Consider the following 16,808-nt stretch of genomic DNA (forward strand, 5'->3'; position numbering starts at 1 on the left):
AAATTAATTGAGGTTAGAAATGAGACAGCAGAAACCATTGCACAATGCCTCACTGGTACCTCACTGGTCATTTTTCTTATACAAATGAGGCAATATTTCTGTAACATTATTTCATTCTAGAGGTGTTGACTTGTAAAATATAAGACTCTTTTTTTGTTTCACCATTCATTTACCGCACAGAGAAGGCATTATTTAAATAAAAATTTCTTTAAGCAAACAGTATTATTAAAATTCTTCATGACTGGGCCAAGTGTCTGTCACGGCCAGGGGATCAGCAGGCCGCTGACTAGTAGTGTTCTCTCTCTCTCTCTCTCTCTCTCTCTCTCTCTCTTGCTCTCTCTCTCGCTCTCTCTCTTGCTCTCTCTCTTGCTCTCTCGCCAGGGCGGAACTCATGGTGGGTTCACGCCCTCGGCCCACGCCCCTCTGAAGAGGAAACACCTGGGCCTCATCAGTGCAGCCAGCATTTTGCCCCTGTAGCTGGTGCAGCCGAAGATAGCGTAGGCCCCGCTAGCTGTTCCCCAGCAGATCCCAAGCAGCTGCAGAAAGAGGGCGGCTGGGTAACGGTGAGGAGGAAGCATAGTCCTAAACAGAAGCCCCAGGTACACCACCAACCCGTTCATGTGTCTAACCGTTTTTCCCCACTCGGTGACACACCCGCTGGGGGTCAAACTCTGGTAATTGGTGATTCTGTTCTCAGACATGTGAAGCTAGAGACACCGGCAACCATAGTCAATTGTCTTCCAGGGGCCAGAGCAGGCGACATTGAAGGAAATTTAAAACTGCTGGCTAAGGGTAAATCTAAATTTAGTAAAATCATAATTCACGTCGGCAGTAATGACACCCGGTTACGCCAATCGGAGGTCACTAAAATCAATATTGAATCGGTGTGCAACTTTGCCAAAACAATGTCGGACTCTGTAGTTTTCTCTGGTCCCCTCCCCAATCAGACCAGGAGTGACATGTTTAGCCGCATGTTCTCCTTAAATTGCTGGCTGTCTGAGTGGTGTCCCAGAAATGATGTGGGCTTCATAGATAATTGGAAAACCTTCTGGAGGAAAAATGGTCTTGTTAGGAGAGATGGCATCCATCCCACTTTGGATGGAGCAGCTCTCATTTCTAGAAATATGGACAAATTTATTAAACCCCTCAAAACATGACTATCCAGAGTTGGGACCAGGAAGCAGAGTTGCAGTCTTACACGCCTCTCTGCAGCTTCTCTCCTCCTGCTACCCCCCCAAAAACCCATCTCCATAGAGACTGTGTCTGCTTCCAAAAAGACAAAAAACAAACTAAAAACCAGCAACAAACAACTTAAACATTTACAAAGAAAGAACAATACAGTATCCACATCTGAACCAAAGAGTAAAACAGTGAAATGTGGATTATTAAATATTAGGTCTCTCTCCTCCAAGTCTCTGTTAGTACATGACTTAATAATTGATCAACAAATTGATTTACTCTGCCTTACAGAAACCTGGTTGCAGCAGGATGATTATGTTAGTTTAAATGAATCAACACCCCCGAGTCATTCTAACTACCAGAAATCTCGAAGCACAGGTCGAGGGGGCGGTGTGGCAGCAATTTTTCACACCAGTCTATTAATTAATGAAAGACCAAGACAGACTTTTAATTCATTTGAAAGCCTGATGCTTAGCATTGTCCACCCCAGCTGTGAAACTCAGAAACCAGTCTTACTTGTTATCATCTATCGTCCACCTGGGCCTTACACAGAGTTTCTGTCTGATTTCTCAGACTTTATATCTAATTTAGTTCTGAGCTCAGATAAAATAATTATTGTGGGTGGTTTTAACATCCATGTTGATGCTAAAAATGACAGCCTCAACATGGCATTTAATCTGTTGTTAGACTCAATTGGTTTCTCTCAAAATGTAAAAGAACCCACCCACCACTTTAATCACACTCTAGATCTTGTTTTAACATATGGCATAGAAACTGAACATTTAACAGTGTTTCCTGAAAACCCTCTCCTGTCTGATCATTTCTTGATAACATTTACATTTACAATAATTGATTACGCAGCAGTGGAGAGTGGACTTTATCAAAGTAGATGTCTTTCTGAAAGCGCTGTAACTAAGTTTAAGAATATAATCCAGCCACTGTTATCATCGTCAATGCCCTGTACCAACACAGAGCAGAGCAGCTATCTGAACGCTACCCCAACAGAGGCCGATTATCTTGTTAATAAATTCACCTCCTCACTACGTACGACTCTGGATACTGTAGCTCCAGTGAAAACTAAGGTCTCTAATCAGAAGTACCTGACCCCGTGGTATAATTCTCAAACACGTACCCTAAAGCAGATGACTCGTAATCTGGAGAGGAAATGGCGTGTCACAAATTTAGAGGATCATCATTTAGCCTGGAGAAATAGTTTGTTGCTTTATAAGAAAGCCCTCCGCAAAGCCAGAACAGCTTACTACTCATCACTGATTGAAGAAAATAAGAACAACCCCAGGTTTCTCTTCAGCACTGTAGCCAGGCTGACAAAAAGTCAGAGCTCTTTTGAGCCAACCATCCCTTTAACGTTAACTAGTGATGACTTCATGAACTTCTTCACAAATAAAATTTTTATCATTAGAGAAAAAATTACCAATAATCATCCCACAGATGTAATATTATCTACAGCTACTCTTAGTTCCATTGATGTTAAGTTAGACTCTTTTTCTCCAATCGATCTTTCTGAGTTAACTTCAATAATTACTTCCTCCAAACCATCAATGTGTCTTTTAGACCCCATTCCTACAAAACTGCTCAAAGAAGTCCTGCCATTGATTAATTCTTCGATCTTATATATGATCAACCTATCTCTAATAATCGGCTATGTACCACAGGCCTTCAAGGTGGCTGCAGTTAAACCTTTACTCAAAAAGCCATCTCTAGACCCAGCAGTCTTAGCTAATTATAGGCCAATCTCCAACCTTCCTTTCATATCAAAAATCCTTGAAAGAGTAGTTGTCAAACAGCTAACAGATCATCTGCAGAGGAATGGTTTATTTGAAGAGTTTCAGTCAGGTTTCAGAGTTCATCACAGCACAGAAACAGCTTTAGTGAAGGTTACAAATGATCTTCTTATGGCCTCTGACAGTGGACTCATCTCTGTGCTTGTCCTTCTTGGCCTTAGTGCAGCATTCGATACTGTTGACCATAATATCCTATTAGAGCGATTAGAACATGCTGTAGGTATTACAGGTATTGCACTGCAGTGGTTTGTATCATATCTATCTAATAGACTCCAATTTGTGCATGTAAATGGAGAGTCCTCTTCACACACTGAGGTTAATTATGGAGTTCCACAGGGTTCAGTGCTAGGACCAATTCTGTTTACATTATACATGCTTCCCCTAGGCAGCATCATTAGAAGACATAGCATACATTTTCACTGCTATGCAGATGACACCCAGCTCTATCTGTCCATGAAGCCAGATAACACACACCAATTAGTTAAACTGCAGGAATGTCTTAAAGACATAAAGACTTGGATGGCCACTAACTTTCTGCTTCTTAACTCAGATAAAACTGAGGTCATTGTACTCGGCGCTGAAAAGCTTAGAAATATGGTATCTAACCAGATTCTTACTCTGGATGGCATTACCTTGGCCTCCAGTAACACTGTGAGGAACCTTGGAGTCATTTTTGACCAGGATATGTCCTTCAACGCACATATTAAACAAATATGTAAGACTGCGTTCTTCCATTTGCGCAACATCTCTAAAATTAGAAATATCCTGTCTCAGAGTGACGCTGAAAAACTAGTTCATGCATTTATTACTTCCAGGCTGGACTACTGCAATTCATTATTATCAGGATGTCCAAAAAACTCACTGAAAAGCCTTCAGTTAATCCAAAATGCTGCAGCAAGAGTACTGACAGGGACTAGAAAAAGAGAGCATATTTCTCCTGTTTTGGCTTCCCTTCATTGGCTTCCTGTTAAATCCAGAATTGAATTCAAAATCCTGCTCCTCACATACAAGGTCTTAAATAATCAGGCCCCATCTTATCTTAATGACCTTGTAGTACCATATTACCCTATTAGAGCACTTTGCTCCCGCTCTGCAGGCCTACTTGTTGTTCCTAGAGTATTTAAAAGTAGAATGGGAGGGAGAGCCTTCAGTTTTCAGGCCCCTCTTCTGTGGAACCAGCTTCCAGTTTGGATTCGGGAGACAGACACTATCTCTACTTGTAAGATTAGGCTTAAAACTTTCCTTTTTGCTAAAGCATATAGTTAGGGCTGGACCAGGTGACCCTGAATCCTCCCTTAGTTATGCTGCAATAGATGTAGGCTGCCGGGGGATTCCCATGATGCATTGAGTTTTTCCTTTCCAGTCACCTTTCTCACTCACTATGTGTTAATAGACCTCTCTGTATTGAATCATATCTGTTATTAATCTCTGTCTCTCTTCCACAGCATGTCTTTTATCCTGTCTTCCTTCTCTCACCCCAACCGGTCGCAGCAGATGGCCGCCCCTCCCTGAGCCTGGTTCTGCCGGAGGTTTCTTCCTGTTAAAAGGGAGTTTTTCCTTCCCACTGTCGCCAAAGTGCTTGCTCATAGGGGGTCATATGATTGTTGGGCTTTTCTCTGTATCTATGAAGCGCCTTGAGGCGACATTTGTTGTGATTTGGCGCTATATAAATAAAATTGAATTGAATTGAATTGAATTTAAGCCAGGGAGTGGCTTCTACTCGTCGCTGGATCGTTGTGTGTGACTCGCGTCAGTGCAGCCCGGCTCTGAGCAAGTTCTCTTTCGCTTCCCTGCGCAAAACCTCTAACGTGTGTTTCCTTCTGTACATAGATCCCCTGGACCCGACCCTGCATTCCCCGAGCGGATTCCTTTTGTGTGAGTGTCTGGAGAGAGAGTGGTCACGATAGGAGAGAGTCAGAAGAGGAGCGAGTGTCTTTACCCTACCTGGATTTCCCCAGAGCCTTTTTCCCTGTCACTGCTTTGTATATAGCACTACCCCCCTGCACTGTTTGTATATACACCTGGTGGAACTGTAATAAATACTGTGCCTCTGAGTCCTGCGTGTGAGTCCTCCAGCGAACCATGACAGTGTCCTCTTTTTTGGAAATCAAAATATGGTCACCCTAAAATATGCGCAGATGTAAAATGACATGGGTATGATCTCTTTTCTGTTGACTGTATTTGTGCCATGTATGTTTAGTGTGCCGATCCCATCCCTTAAAGAGTAATTTCTGTATTTCTAAATACTAAATACAGTCTGCAACACTTATTCCTAGTCCCAACTCTGGATAGTCACGTTTACGCAACAGTATAATATATATAACATGATTTAGTACACAGCAAATTCAAAAGTGTTAAATGTTTTGGTGTTAGTAGTCTTAGAGTTAATTTTACTCTAAGTAGAGTCACATTCTTTTAATGTAACTCTGAGGTGTAAAATGATAGTAGTTAAAATCGAGTGTTAAAAATGAGTGTTTCTATTTCAAATCTGGAGGTGTTACAATGGAAACATTAACTCTTGACCTCTTAACTCTGAACTCCTACAGGGGCTATGACACTAATAGTAAATTCACAGACTCCGCCCCCAGCACGGCTCCAATCGAAGCTGAAGTGAAGCCGTTTCAGAACATTTTGCTCTACATATTTGAGTTTTTTGCCATGCTTGGTAAGTCATTTTTTAAAAGATTGTTTCAATTATTATTATTAGCTTTTACTTCTGTGGCTCTTTGGAGTTGAGACAAAGCTGTGTGGAAGGCATTACCCATGTTGCTTGGTGATAGCATAATATTCTGTTTTAGCTAGCTGAAAGGTATTGTTTGCGGGCAAATACCACAGCCTTGAAAAAAAGCTTGCATGTGAATTTTCAGTCAAACCTTTGGTCAAATACACCTAAAACAATGTCTAGAATGTGAAATGTTGGTATAATGGTGCTACTTGAAGCCTGAAAATGATCCCCTATAAAAAAAAACGAGCAGACAGCAGTAGTAGATGTCCTGACTGGGTTCTACGTTAGCATTTAGATCCCTCCAGAGTTTTGTGCACACGGTTTAGGTAAAAATGAAAAAGGTTGAGGCTTTACATTTAGTTCAGTATTACCTGTTGCCTGTGTCCTTGTCTTTTGGGAAAATACTTTACACAAGTAATGTCTCAAAAAGGATTCCTTTTTTTTTTTTTACTGTGCTGCAATTGATTTGTGCCATTAATTAGTGTCAACTAATTTTTATTCAATCTCCACATAGGATATGCTTGTGAAGATGGAATATGGGGGAGAGCAGAAGTGCGTTGAAGTTCCACAAAGTGATGAATGAAGGACATGCATATTGTATTTTGTATCTATTGAAATAAGGGATGAGAATGCTGTTATTTGCATTTACCAGCTCACCTATGTCAGACCTTTTGATAAACAAAATTGAAAGTGAGAACATGTACACTGTTACATCTTTAGATAATGTTTTGAAATTGTGGTGCACAGTTCAGAATAAATGTTTTTCAAAAACCATTGCGTCTTTTTAGTAAATGTTTATTATACTTTTTAGAATTAATTAGAAGATAACTCTTACGTAGTTAAACTCAAATACTCTTTGAGAGTTAATATATAAACTCTTAACACCAAGTGTTAAATTATCAACTCCAGACAGATTTGGTGTTTAACACTAAATCAGAATTAACATACCAACTCTCCAAAAAGAGTTAAATTAACACTCTCTGGTGTGGACCCATATAGACATTTTAATAGTGTTGAAATCAAATCTGACAGTGTTAATTTGGACATGCTGGATTTGCTGTGTAACAGCAGTAATGTCCACACAGTTATTCATGGCAGTAGTCATTATAGCTATTTCAGCAGAGATAAAATGTGTTTTAAAATTGAATTATCTACTTATGTCCTGTAGATAAAGTCAAATAATTGAAAATCTGTCATTTAATAACCTGAGTGAATTTAACCTGTGGCCCACTGAATGAGTTAAATATTGCTTAAAAACAAACAGACAAGCAGACACATACCTGAGTAGATGGTAGTTACTCATTCACTGCATGTGAAGACAAAAAACATGACATCGAAGAAAATCCACGCTTACAAATTGACTTCAGAAGCATTCAGGAACACTTTGACTTAAAGAACATTGAAGTAGAAGACCTTTTGACTTGGCAGGACTCTTCACATGCTTTTCTTGCAAGAAGTATCTCAGTCAGGGAGGCGACCAAGAACCTGACGTTGACTTTAATGGTAGTTCTGTTATCTCTGACATGAGAAATACTGCTGACGACCATTTCAGCAGCACCTTACTCAGTCCCTTTATAGTAGTGATGCTTAGATTCATTCACTGAATTCCAACATTATACTGTCTAGTGTAAAGACAGTATAAATGGTATATTTGCCCGAACTGAATTTGGTAAGAGAGCTTTTGTTCATTTAGCACCCTTGGCTTGGAACAAACTGCAGAACGAATGGAAACGGTTCATTTCATTAAGTGCTTTTAAATCTAAACTACAAATCCTTGAGGTCACATCCATAACATGCAGCTGTTTCAATTATATTGATTGTCATTTTAACAGTTCTTGAAGAACTTCTTCTTCTACTTGCCTACTTTGAGTACATTTCAGAGCCTGTACTTTTTCACTTTTGCTTAGGTTAAAAATTTGCTTCAGTAGTTCAACTTTTAATTGAGTATTTTGTTTTAACCCAGGTATCTGTACTGTAGAAAGTGTGCACTTTTTCCTTGTCTGTTCATTTGACTCTTCCTCTCCTCTGCCTGGGTGAGTGGCTTTCAGTTCAAGTTTCTCTGCGTGCGTCTGAGTTCTTGGAGCCTTCTTGTGCCTGCCCTGACTTCTTGGTTGTCTTGTTCAGGATCCCGTCCTGTAAGGGTGGGGGGCATCATCAACTTTCTGCTGATAGTGTTTCGAGAAAATAAAGTCATGAGGTAACCTAATGGGGTAACTTCAGATGTCTGACCTGTCTGTGATCAACAACGTTAAGCAGCACTGAGGTCACAATGCAGCTGATGGTGTTGGCCAACATGAAGATCATCATCCTCTGCCAACGCCACAGCGGGATCTTAGTTTCACTACAACACAAATGGAGAAACTGCAGAGCTAAACAAGACTGGAAGGACAATTAGTGCTTCACAAAAAGGTAGAGTTGTGTGTGGGATTTCCCATGCACCCATGAATGCACCATAGGTGTGCATGTGTGCAGCTTCATCTCAGAGACAAACAGCAGCTAAACAACTGACAGTGCGTGTGCTCATGAGACCGTATGTTTAAAGATGTACTTCACTTAGTCATGTTTTTGTTTAGCCATGTTTAGCATGTTTGATGACATATGAGCAGTTCTTTGTGCTTCTGTTTAAATGAGGTTATGCATAAGTGGCAGTTTGCTAACATAACAGATTTTATTACTGACTAGCTTCTAGCAGAGAGATTTGGTGTTTCTGTGCTCTGTGTACTGGATGTTAAATAGTGTGAAGTTGCTTTCATTGCATAGCTGTATGCGGTGTGTTAATTCATATTATCTGACTTTAGGTTTACATAACCAGTCTGAAGTAATATGCTTTATATACTGTATTTGAGTACAGCTATTATGCTTTGTCCACACACACACACACACACACACACACACACACACACACACACACACACACACAACTCAATTTTAAATATGAAGAACGACAACTTGGACTCTGCCTGTTTTGTTCCACACTCATGTGAACATTAACAAATGTTCTGACCCGACACTCTGAAGCGATTGCTGCCAGCTCAGCTTTCATGGAACCTTCTAAACAAGTGCACTGCAATGAGATTCTAATGTCAGGTTCTCCCCACCTGGACTTGGTGCCTAGTATCTGTCCAACAATGAAATTGGAGATCCCGACCCCAAACATCTGTACGGAGGTGGCCAGGCCGGTGGCAGTTCCCAGAGTCGCCTGAGGTACGACAAGGGGAATAGACGGCCACATGCTGGCCTGGAATGCCACACAGGCAGCAATAAGTTTAACATACTAGGAAATACATTAACTCATAGTAATAATTTACCATTTTAACTCGGACGTCTAAGATTTTATTTATCAAAAATGAATTAAAAAAAAATTCCGCACTCACAGCAGCAAAGGAGTAGGTGACTCCCAGCCATATGGTTGAAACCAGAGGAGGGACAAAAGTGAAAGCCAGGAGTCCAAACACGGGCAGCGTGAAGACGGCGCTCGCCAATGCAAAAACTCCCCGCAGACCCACATAATCCTGAAAGACATGGCAGCGAGAGTATTTTAAGATTCCTCCTGGACCTGATGAAGGTTTATTCCTATTAAAAGGGAGTTTTTCTTCTGTTAAGAGATATATTCTAAAACACTTCTTCAGCAGAGAATCAGAGAGGAGAAACACACAGATTTTCTTGCTAGCAAGGGCAGCCTCCAATTCAATTCAATTCAATTCAATTTTATTTATATAGCGCCAAATCACAACAAAAGTCGCCTCAAGGTGCTTCATAGATACAGAGAAAAACCCAACAATCATATGACCCCCTATGAGCAAGCACTTTGGCGACAGTGGGAAGGAAAAACTCCCTTTTAACTCCCTCCTGGACCTGATGAAGGTTTATTCCTATTAAAAGGGAGTCTTTCTTCCCACTGTCACAAAGTCCTTGCTCATGGGGGGTCTTAGCTTACCATATAAAGCACTCTACAGGGACGGTTGTTTTGATCTGGTGCAGTATGAATAAAATTGAATTGAAGACAGGAATAAGATTTGGGTTGAAATGAAAGATACATACAATGAGAATGCCCACGATGGGTGAGAGGACCACTAAGCTGTCATAGACTGCTCCCACAATATAAGCTGCCTCCTTCTGGCTGTAGTAGCTGTACTTATCGTGGATGAACTTGCTGGGATATGAAAAAAAAAAAGAAAACAGATGTGAATATTTAAGTTTAAGTTTCACGGATTACTCTGAAAGCGGTTCTACAGTGGTTTGCAAAAGTATTCGGCCCCCTTGAACTTTCCCACATTTTGTCACATTACAGCCACAAACATGAATCAATTTTATTGAAATTCCACATGAAAGACCAATACAAAGTGGTGTACATGTGAGAAGTGGAATGAAAATCATACACATTGAATTTCTTGCAAGGATTTCAGTTTCTATATGTGCCAACCTGGTAGAGACATACCCTAAAAGACTGGCAGCTGTAATTGCAGCAAAAGGTGGTTCTACAAAGTATTGACTCAGGGCGCTGAATAATTACGCACACACACCACTTTTCAGTTATTTATTTGTAAAAAATGTTTGGAGTGTATGATTTTCATTCCACTTCTCACATGTACACCACTTTGTGTTGGTCTTTCATGTGGAATTCGAATAAAATTGATTCATGTTTGTGGCTGTAATGTGACAAAATGTGGGAAAGCTCAAGGGGGCCGAATACTTTTGCAAGCCACTGTACATGCACAGGCCTGTATGCTCACACTTTATGTTGAGAACTCTACCTTGCATCAGCAATGAAGGGGAAGATGCCGTTGTAGAAGAACATGATGGTGAGAACCAGCAGCCAGTATCTTACTGACAGGAGCTTCACATCCTGAATCCTCTACACATAAAAACACACAACAATAAATGATGCTCCCCCCACAGATCACTAGTGTGTCCATAATACTGAAAAATTAAGGTTTTAATCTTCAGTGTTATGTATGCATGTTGTTTTTATTAAAGGATATTGATCGTACCACTTTGCGAGACTCTTCTTGGATGGCTCCATCGAGACCCAGCTGTCTCACTCCAATCTTGTCAAAGGTGCTGACAATGACAGCAGAAGCGAAGCCCAGCACACACAACAGTGCGCCTAAGAAACAATAACATGAGAAACCCAGGTCACATGGCACCACACACTAATCCTTGAGATTTCTTTGCATTCGTCACCTACCACCCCAGAGTGTCCACTGCATGCCATATTTTTCTTCAAACGTCTGCATGAGGAAGAAGTTCAACACCGAGCCCAGCCGCGAGAAGGCCAGGGTCAGGCCGAAAGCCAAAGCCAACTCCTTCCCTTTGAACCAGAAGGTTGTGATGCGATTTTGAACAACTAATGAAGAAGGAGAAAGGTAACTGAGCGGTTAAGAAATGCTCCTCAAAGGTGATGCTGCAGAGAATATTTGTTCATATCCATGAAGGGAACTTACCAATCAGAGCTCCAGTGCCTGATCCAAACAGCAGACGGCCAGTGAGCATTAGCGGCAGCAAGTAGGGAGATCCCTTGAAGTGGGAGCCGAGAGCAAACAGTGATGAGCCCAAAACACAGAGAAAAGAGAAGAGAAACACACCGACTGCAAAGAGGAGCAGAAGAAATGGTTGTACCATCACTTTACTGTCAGTAGATTAAAAATAACTGCAGACCATGCAGAGAGAAAACATAAAACAAAACTTACAGCGATTTCCTAATTTGTCAATGAGGAATCCAGCCAGGATCACCACTATTGCATTCCTGTTGATAACCGAGAGAAGCTTCTCATTGATAAGCCACTTTTCTGCATTTTCACAGTGAAATCAATGCATTAACGTGCTTACGTCCAAGCATAGATGGCATAGAGAAGATTGTACTGCTGAGGGGTCATCCCCAGTCCCTCCACACAGTCCACTGTCCCGTTGATCACCGTCGCATTGGGACACGTCAGGTTCTGTCAAAAAACAACAGTCAAACATTAAAAACAACATCAGTCTTTCCCTGCTGATAATCTAGTCATGCAATATTGATGCGATCTGTAAGCAGCGCTGCCTCCTGCTCACCCCTTGGAACTGATCCTGTAACACACTGGGAATGTCGAAGCAAAAGTAGGACCCAAAGGTCAGCAGACAGTTAAAGAAGAGCACCACAAAGCGATAGTATGCTGCAAGGCAGTGACGCACAATAAAGAAAGAACAACATTAGGTGATTTAAAAATGCAGCAGCCTCAGATCAATATAACAAATACTTTATTATGTCTAAGGGTATTTTTGTTTTTTAACAAAGTGCTACAGTGCAACCTGGAACTGTTTTTGTTTTTAAAGGAGGAAAAAATATATGTAATTCTTCTTGTTCTGTATAGTTAAGCTTATGAATTACGAAAAACAGATTGGAGAATTATGTGTGCTAATTACGCACAGCGCGAACTGAGTTTCGTGTTCAGCCAACTTCTCCTACAGTCACGAGCTCTTTTTGTGACACTGGAAGTGTAAAATGCTGAGTTGATCACTAAGACGTGACGCACAATAAAGAAAGGGCAACATCAGGTGATTTAAAAAGGCAGCAGCCTCAGATCAATATAGCAAATACATGTTATGTCTGAGGACATTTTTGGCTTTCAACAAAGCGCTATTGTGCGACCCGGCACGTTTTGGTTTTTAGCTTGCTTTTAAGGAGAAAAAAGTATGTAATTCTGTAATCCCAGTGGAAGTATAAAATGCTGAGATTTAAGGGAAGTGTGTTCAGGGTTACAAGCAGAGGTCTGGTTTGTATCAGTAATCTGTGCTGACTTGCTCTGTTTTTAATAAATAACTTTGCAGTGAGACGTACCTTTTTCTGCCGGCTGCGCCATCACGTTATCTTTAAAACAAAGGGTCAAAAATCATATCCTTCGCTGTCGGTTACACGAACAGAGTGAGCGGCTGCTACGCTTCTTCTGCAGCTGATGTTGGGAATCTCATATCTTAAAACCACATGGATGGAGTGTTTGTTGCTTAGTAACCTACTGCTGTCTTGGCCCCTCCACCAGCATGTGGGTCTGGCACACTGAGTGTCATGGTTGTGACTTCTCAATTTTAAATATGAAGAACGACAACTTGGACTCTGCCCGTTTTGTTCCACACTCATGTGAACATTAACAAATGTTCTGACTCGACACTCTGAAGCGATTGCTGCCAGCTCAGTTTTCATGGAACCTTCTAAACAAGTGAACTGCAATGAGATTCTAATGTCAGGTACTCCCCACCTGGACTTGGTGCCTAGTATCTGTCCAACAATGAGATTGGAGATCCCGACCCCAAACATCTGTACGGAGGTGGCCAGGCCGGTGGCAGTTCCCAGAGTCGCCTGAAGTACGACAAGGGGAATAGTCGGCCACATGCTGGCCTGGAATGCCACACAGGCAGCAACAAATTTAACATACTAGGAAATACATTAACTCATAGTAATAATTTACCATTTTAACTCGGACGTCTAAGATTTTATTTATCAAAAATGAATTAAAAAAATAAAATCCGCACTCACAGCAGCAAAGGAGTAGGTGACTCCCAGCCATATGGTTGAAACCAGAGGAGGGACAAAAGTGAAAGCCAGGAGTCCAAACACAGGCAGCGTGAGGACGGCACTCGCCAATGCAAAAACTCCCCGCAGACCCACATAATCCTGAAACACATGGCAGCGAGAGTGTTTCAAGATTCCTCCTGGACCTGATGAAGGTTTATTCCTATTAAAAGGGAGTTTTTCTTCCCACTGTCACAAAGTCCTTGCTCATGGGGGGTCTTAGCTTACCATATAAAGCACCCTACAGGGACGGTTTATTTTGATCTGGTGCAGTATGAATAAAATTGAATTGAAGACAGGAATAAGATTTGGGTTGAAATGAAAGATACATACAATGAGAATGCCCACGATGGGTGAGAGGACCACTAAGCTGTCATAGACTGCTCCCACAATATAAGCTGCCTCCTTCTGGCTGTAGTAGCTGTACTTATCGTGGATGAACTTGCTGGGATATGGAAAAAAAAAATGAAGACAGATGTGAATGTTTGTGACACTAGTATCACTTGAACTTGCAATACGTGCTGCTGTATTTAGCGGAATGCAGGTTTAAGTTTCACTGATTACTCTGAAAGCAGTTCTGCATGTACAAGTCTGTATGCTCACACTTCATATTGAGAACTCTACCTTGCATCAGCAATGAAGGGGAAGATGCCGTTGTAGAAGAACATGATGGTGAGAACCAGCAGCCAGTATCTTACTGACAGGAGCTTCACATCCTGAATCCTCTACACATAAAAACACACAACAATAAATGATGCTCCCCACACAGATCACTAGTGTGTCCATAATACTGAAAAATTAAGGTTTTAATCTTCAGTGTTATGTATGCATGTTGTTTTTATTAAAGGATATTGATCGTACCACTTTGCGAGACTCTTCTTGGATGGCTCCATCGAGACCCAGCCGTCTCACTCCAATCTTGTCCAAGGTGCTGACAATGACTGCGGAAGTGAAGCCCAGCACACACAACAGTGCGCCTAAGAAACCAAGGTCACATGGCACCACACCATAATCCTTGAGATTTCTACACACTCGTCACCTACCACCCCAGAGTGTCCACTGCATGCCATATTTTTCTTCAAACGTCAGCGTGAGGAAGAAGTTCAACACCGAGCCCAGCTGCGAGAAGGCCAGGGTCAGGCTGAAAGCCAAAGCCAACTCCTTCCCTTTGAACCAGAAGGTTGTGATGCGATTCTGAACAACTAATGAAGAAGGAGAAAGGTAACTCAACTGAACTAAGTAGGGAGATCCCTTGAAGTGGGAGCCGAGAGCAAACAGCGATGAGCCCAAAACAAAGAGAAAAGAGAAGAGAAACACACCGACTGCAAAGAGGAGCAAAAGAAATGGTTGTACCATCACTTTACTGTCAGTAGATTAAAAATAACTGCAGACCATGCAGAGAGAAAACATAAAACAAAACTTACAGCGATTTCCTAATTTGTCAATGAGGAATCCAGCCAGGATCACCACTATTGCATTCCTGTTGATAACAGAGAGAAGCTTCTCATTGATAAGCCACTTTTCTGCATTTTCACAGTGAAATCAATGCATTAACGTGCTTACGTCCAAGCATAGATGGCATAGAGAAGATTGTACTGCTGAGGGGTCATCCCCAATCCACTGTCCCGTTGATCACCGTCGCATTGGGACACGTCAGGTTCTGTCAAAAAACAACAGTCAAACATTAAAAACAACATCAGTCTTTCCCTGCTGATAATCAAGTCGTGCAATATTGATGCGATCTGTAAGCAGTGCTGCCTCCTGCTCACCCCTTGGAACTGATCCTATAACACACTGGGAATGTCAAAGCAAAAGTAGGACCCAAAGGTCAGCAGACAGTTAAAGAAGAGCACCACAAAGCGATAGTATGCTGCAAGACAGTGACGCACAATAAAGAAAGGGCAACATCAGGTGATTTAAAAAGGCAGCAGCCTCAGATCAATATAAGAAATACTTTATTATGTCTGAGGACATTTTTGGCTTTCAACAAAGCGCTATTGTGCGACCTGGCACGTTTTGGTTTTTAGCTTGCTTTTAAGGAGAAAAAAGTATGTAATTCTGTAATCCCAGTGGAAGTATAAAATGCTGAGATTTTAGGGAAGTGTGTTCAGGGTTACAAGCAGAGGTCTGGTTTGTATCAGTAATCTGTGCTGACTTGCTGTGTTTTTAATAAATAACTTTGCAGTGAGATGTACCTTTTTCCGCCGGCTGCGCCATCGCGTTATCTTTAAAACAAAGGGTCAAAAATCATATCCTTTGCTGTCATTTACATGAACAGAGTGAGCGGCTGCTACGCTTCTTCTGCAGCTGATGTTGGGAAACTCATATCTTAAAACCATGTGGACGGAGTGTTTGTTGCTTAGTAACCTACTGCTGTCTTGGCCCCTCCACCAGCATGTGGGTCTGGCACACCGAGTGTCACGGTTCTATGTCAGTTTGACCCAGCGAGTCCTGCCAGGAAACGTTGCAGTAAGGAGGAAATAGAAGAGGACAGGCTGAAAGTGAAGGAGAGGAAGGAGGCGAGAGAGCGGCGAGAGCCCAGGAGAAGGAGGAGAGGAGACAGGAGCAGCAGAGGAGGAGAGAAGTGGCCAAGGCCAAGACCCTCAAGAGTCTTCGGCCAGAAAACTGCCTCAAATGCATCACTGTCTGCATACTTAACTTGAACTTAACTTTCCAACTACAATTTGAGGCCAACTTTAAAAATTAAATAAATATGTTAGGGTGACCAAAGGTCCTCTTTTCCCCGGTCATATCCACTTTTCACGTTCTGTCCGGGGCGTCCTGGGGAATTTTCGAGATGGATGAAAATGTCCGGGTTTTCCTATAGGCATACAGAGGACCCATATGTGCGACTTTGTCCCGAACTGCTGCGTTGTAAGTGGTTGTTCCGTGCTCACAGACGGGACAGAGTGCGCAGCAGCGCGCTGAAAAGATGCCACAAGATGCCAAAGCGCAAGTGCATCTTTTTAGACAAACTGCAAAACAAATTTCCCATTTACCATCCCTTGGAATAAATGGGAGATCAGATGTTGGAAGACGGCAGGGCTGTTGCAGAAACCGAAGGGCATCACCAGGTACTCCCAGTGCCCGTTAGGGGTGATGAAGGCCGTCTTCCATTTGTCCCCTTCCCTGATGCGCACCAAATTGTAGGCGCTGCGCAGGTCCAGTTTGGTGAAGATGCAGGCCTGGGAGAGGGAGTCGAGTGCGGTGGATAGCAGAGGAAGAGGATGGCGGTTCTTGATAGTGACGTTATTCAGGCCCCGATAATCTATACAGGGGCGGAGCCCACCATCTTTCTTCTTGACGAAGAAGAATCCAGCAGCAGCAGGAGAGGTGGAAGGGCGAATGAAGCCCTGTTGGAGAGCCTCAGCAACGTACTCTGGCCTTAGTCTCTTCAGAAGACAGAGAGAACAGGCGACCACGAGGGGGGACCGCTCCCGGGAGGAGCTCAATGGCCATGTCATAGGAATGATGAGGAGGTAGAGTGGAGGCTTGCCTCTTACTGAAGACCTCAGGTAGGTCGTGGTAAGCCGGAGGGATCTTATCCAGATCGATGGGG

At 42.2% G+C, this 16,808-nt stretch overlaps 1 protein-coding gene across 5 annotated transcripts; it reads right to left on the reverse strand.

The window, feature by feature from the left end:
• Positions 1 to 6,490: 6,490 nt before the first annotated feature.
• On the reverse strand, positions 6,491 to 16,787 carry LOC148101745 (lysosomal dipeptide transporter MFSD1-like). Of its 5 annotated transcripts, XM_087845415.1 has the most exons (18): positions 14,813 to 16,787; positions 14,674 to 14,729; positions 14,293 to 14,451; positions 14,111 to 14,190; positions 13,874 to 13,974; positions 13,583 to 13,694; positions 13,214 to 13,351; positions 11,536 to 11,645; positions 11,397 to 11,452; positions 11,151 to 11,294; positions 10,895 to 11,053; positions 10,698 to 10,813; positions 10,461 to 10,561; positions 9,748 to 9,859; positions 9,081 to 9,218; positions 8,805 to 8,944; positions 7,936 to 8,047; positions 6,491 to 7,839 (listed from the first exon to the last, which is right to left on the reverse strand). In XM_087845415.1, the coding sequence occupies exons 1-18, from the start codon at positions 14,944 to 14,946 to the stop codon at positions 7,756 to 7,758; spliced, it is 2,052 nt and encodes a 683-aa protein (XP_087701541.1). In that variant the 5' UTR covers positions 14,947 to 16,787; the 3' UTR covers positions 6,491 to 7,755. The 5 variants fall into 5 exon arrangements, with proteins under 5 accessions (XP_087701541.1, XP_087701542.1, XP_087701544.1 ...); XM_087845416.1 differs by lacking the exons at positions 13,874 to 13,974; positions 14,111 to 14,190; positions 14,293 to 14,451; positions 14,674 to 14,729; positions 14,813 to 16,787 and adding an exon at positions 12,936 to 13,075 and having other exon boundaries at positions 13,583 to 13,683; XM_087845418.1 differs by lacking the exons at positions 13,214 to 13,351; positions 13,583 to 13,694; positions 13,874 to 13,974; ... (2 more) ...; positions 14,674 to 14,729; positions 14,813 to 16,787 and adding exons at positions 11,755 to 11,855; positions 12,521 to 12,859.
• Between the last annotated feature and the right edge of the window lie 21 nt (positions 16,788 to 16,808).

This window comes from Neolamprologus brichardi, chromosome 8, assembly GCF_056152115.1.
Source record: "Neolamprologus brichardi isolate AB-2024 chromosome 8, ASM5615211v1, whole genome shotgun sequence".
Lineage (NCBI taxonomy): Eukaryota > Metazoa > Chordata > Actinopteri > Cichliformes > Cichlidae > Neolamprologus > Neolamprologus brichardi.